Source organism: Echinops telfairi, unplaced genomic scaffold (genome assembly GCF_000313985.2).
Source record: "Echinops telfairi isolate 266 unplaced genomic scaffold, ASM31398v2 ScPeMD7_23;HRSCAF=83, whole genome shotgun sequence".
In the NCBI taxonomy this organism is placed as follows: Eukaryota; Metazoa; Chordata; class Mammalia; order Afrosoricida; family Tenrecidae; genus Echinops; species Echinops telfairi.
This window is the reverse complement of record NW_022103920.1, coordinates 42883793-42887057: the sequence shown is the minus strand read 5'-3', so window position 1 is coordinate 42887057 and position 3265 is coordinate 42883793. Positions and strand designations below refer to the sequence as shown.

General features: G+C 45.8%; 1 protein-coding gene across 1 annotated transcript in view; it reads right to left on the bottom strand.

Annotated features, from left to right (window-relative positions):
• Positions 1 to 3265, bottom strand: part of FBXL13 (F-box and leucine rich repeat protein 13) — a 260497-nt gene that overhangs the window by 67919 nt on the left and 189313 nt on the right. The window contains exons 13-15 of the mRNA XM_004702787.1: positions 2397 to 2495; positions 752 to 869; positions 385 to 547 (exon numbers count right to left, since the gene is read on the bottom strand). Of these exons, the coding sequence (XP_004702844.1) occupies positions 385 to 547; positions 752 to 869; positions 2397 to 2495 (380 nt within the window). The remainder of the gene's footprint in view (positions 1 to 384; positions 548 to 751; positions 870 to 2396; positions 2496 to 3265) is intronic.

Genomic DNA, 3265 nt, shown 5'->3' with positions numbered 1-3265 from the left:
CCGCCACCACCAACACCACCACCACCTCCACCCACCACCACACCCACCATCCACCACCACCACCACCACTACCACTCCCAGGGGATGATATCACCCACAGAAGAGAAATCTAACCAGTATCCATGAGAAAAACTTGTAGTAAGATTTCCTAAGTAGGCAAGTCAGAAAGTCCATACTGACCAGCCTTACCTAATCAGTATGAACTGGGTCTCCATCCTGTGGTCTACAGAACTCTGTGCTGACCTCCAGATTGACACCTGGACTCCTGCCTTTCATGTTGACCCCACGAACCAGTCAGTACCCTCCTGCAGCGACAGAGCCTGGCACACACTGGCCGCTCAATCAATGTACCTTAATTAAATGATTCGATAACTTCATCATTACCTGATACAATTTCCCAAATTCAACACAGTCAGTTGCCTTAAAACTGAAAGAGACTTGAGGCTGCCATCTGTTAACCCTTTGCAGTCCACCATGTAAATGTGCCTGATATTTGGATAATGTTTGTCTATAAACTTGAAGCAGCTATCGGTGATCCTTTTATTTCCTGTTATGAAACACAAAGAAAAGACAAGTATATTTTTAATGCCCCGGGGCAAAACTGAAAAATGATGCTTATCACTCCCAGACCTCTCTATAAAATGCAACCAAACAATCAACCGTCGGAGACATCCAAAACCACAGAGCAAAAGACAAGACCCATATAAAGAAAAGAAAAGAAAAGCCGACCCACAGTTTTCCCAGCACAGACCTTCGAATCGGATCTTCCTGAGGCTGCAGGTGGAGAGGGCTTTGAAGGCACAGTCGGAGATGTGTGGGGCACCAATGAAGATCACTGTGGTGATGTGGGAACACTTCTCAACCAAGGCCTGCGGGAGGGGAAGAGCCAGGGTCACATTCCACGGCAGCGCGTCTAGAACGTGCTTAGCAAAGGAAGGAGATCGTTTCCCACTCCAAATAGTCTTGGGAACGGACACCTTAACTAGTAAAATGTCCCAGTTTCAAAGAAACTGAAATTCTGTTCAAGGTAGATTATATATTTGCATGGGAGCAATGCGACGGATTAGAATTAAATTATGGTACATAAGAATAAACAGCAACAACAAGTCATCTTGTTAACCTTGAGTTGATCCCACTGCTGGCATCAGCATGTGTGCAGAGTAAAACCGCTCCATCGGTTTGAGATGTTGTCATTTAACATGGCTCTTCGAGCCACAATTCCTTATGTGATATATTGTAATTCTGGGCCCTATGCCTGTGGCTATAATCCCATTTATAGCTCTCTGCTATACTAATGGACAGAATTGCTAACATGAGAAGCCACCCTCCTGATTTCTCTTGTTTGAGCCACTGTTGAAGCCACTGGGTCAACCCATCTTGTTGAGGATCTGCCTCTTTTCACTGCCTCTCTGCGTCACCAGAACGAGATCCGCCAGCGGCTGGTCTTCCCTGAGCGTGTGTCCGAAGCATATGAGATGAAGTCTCTTTGTCATCATCACCTCTAAGGGTGGACGGGATTAGGGAGGGGTTCAGTTCTGACCTTAGTAGAGGGCATGAACCAAGTCATCCCCTTTGTTTCCCTGGAGGAATGGTCTCCATCAAAGTCATTCCTCTGTGTATCAGAGCCATCTCAGACGCAGAGAGAAATGCCACTCCCAAAGAGTGCGTTTGACATCTGTCTCAAGTGGCAGAGGCCGAGACCAGAAGCACCAGAAACCATGAGAGAGAGCAATAGGGGGGCTTCCTGGTCCACTGAGGCAGAGGCCAAGGAACCATGTGCCTGAGAGGCTGAGGGATGGAGGCTGAGAAGAGGTGTAACTGTGGACCTCTGAGTGCTCTGGGAGGAACGGTTGGGGTCCACACAGGTAAAGAAGGATGGCCTGTGGAGACGAGCCTGATCCCCGCTTCGTGGCAATTGGGAAGCAGAGGAGGTCAGGTATGGCCACCCTCTCCGTGCTCTTTACTGCATAGGTTTTAGAGGCTGACACTCATTATAAGTAGGTTGCCAGGCCTTTCTTCGGAGGCACCTCTCGTTTGGATCAAACAACCAACCTGTTGGTTCATAGTGGAGCACTGAACTCTGTTAGAAGAATATTGGTGGTGGCAGGGGGCGGTATGGAAAAGCAAAGCAAGGGACTGCTGAGGGTGGGATCTTACATTTTTTTTATCTAGGTAGAGAGACCTAAACTTAATGGTACAACCTCATTGAAACAAAAATACCCTGACTGTGAAACAGTGTTTTTAAGGGTTCAAAGTTTCCAAAGATTCAAATGTTTAAATGTAAGTGTACATGCGTCTAAATTTTTCTGCTTTTCTGATGAAAATCTCATTCATGTTTTCCAATAATCCATGCCACTAGAAAACATGCCCACCTCCTGGACTTCCCAATGACCTACTTTTACACAGTTGTCCGTCAGCGTTGGCATGTCATTGATGGTCAGATGTGTAATCCCACTGCAGCTGTTGGCAATGTTCCTGAAGCCTTGGACAGAAATCTAAATTACACAGGGTGGATGAAAATGATTGGAGAACCCGTTAGCATGGTGTGTCAACCACCCAGGTAGTACTATCCAAGGTTATGGTTTTGCTAACTGCATTTTGAAATTAACACCATCAAATATGGCAGGCATAGAGAGAAAGAATACAGTCTTGAGTTTGTTTTTTTTTTAATGGGATGAAATGCATGTGACATATAATTGACCTTTTTAAAGTGAACACTTCAGGGACATTTAATACATGAACGACATTGTGCAATGACAGCCTTTCTCTAGTGACAACACATTGCTATTGCTCTGCAAGGGGACCCCACAGCTACTAAGGGTGACCCCGCACAACTCTCTCCCTCGTCCTTGCAAACGCTTTCTGTGCAACGGCCAAAGCATGTTCCATCAGCAGCTGCACCTTTTTATAGTTCCACCAACAAAGTTTAAAAGTTCCAACCTTTCCAACACTTGTTATTTGCTATCCGTGTAGCCCCTCCTCCTCCGTTTCTACTGTGAAAAGCGGCTTCCTTCGGTTGTGTAGAAGGTTGCTATGAGCTGGAACTGACTCAAGGGTACCTAACAACAGCCCTAGTGGTATGCAGGAGTGTCTCATTGTGACTTTAGTTTGCATTTCCCTAATGATGAAGGACTTGAATGTCTTTTCATGAGCTTGTTGGTCATTTGCATATCTTCCTTGGAGAAATCTCTATTCAGTTCTCTAGCCCAATTTTTGTTTGAATTGAGTGTGTGTGTGTGTGTGTGTGTGTGTGTGTGTGTGTGTG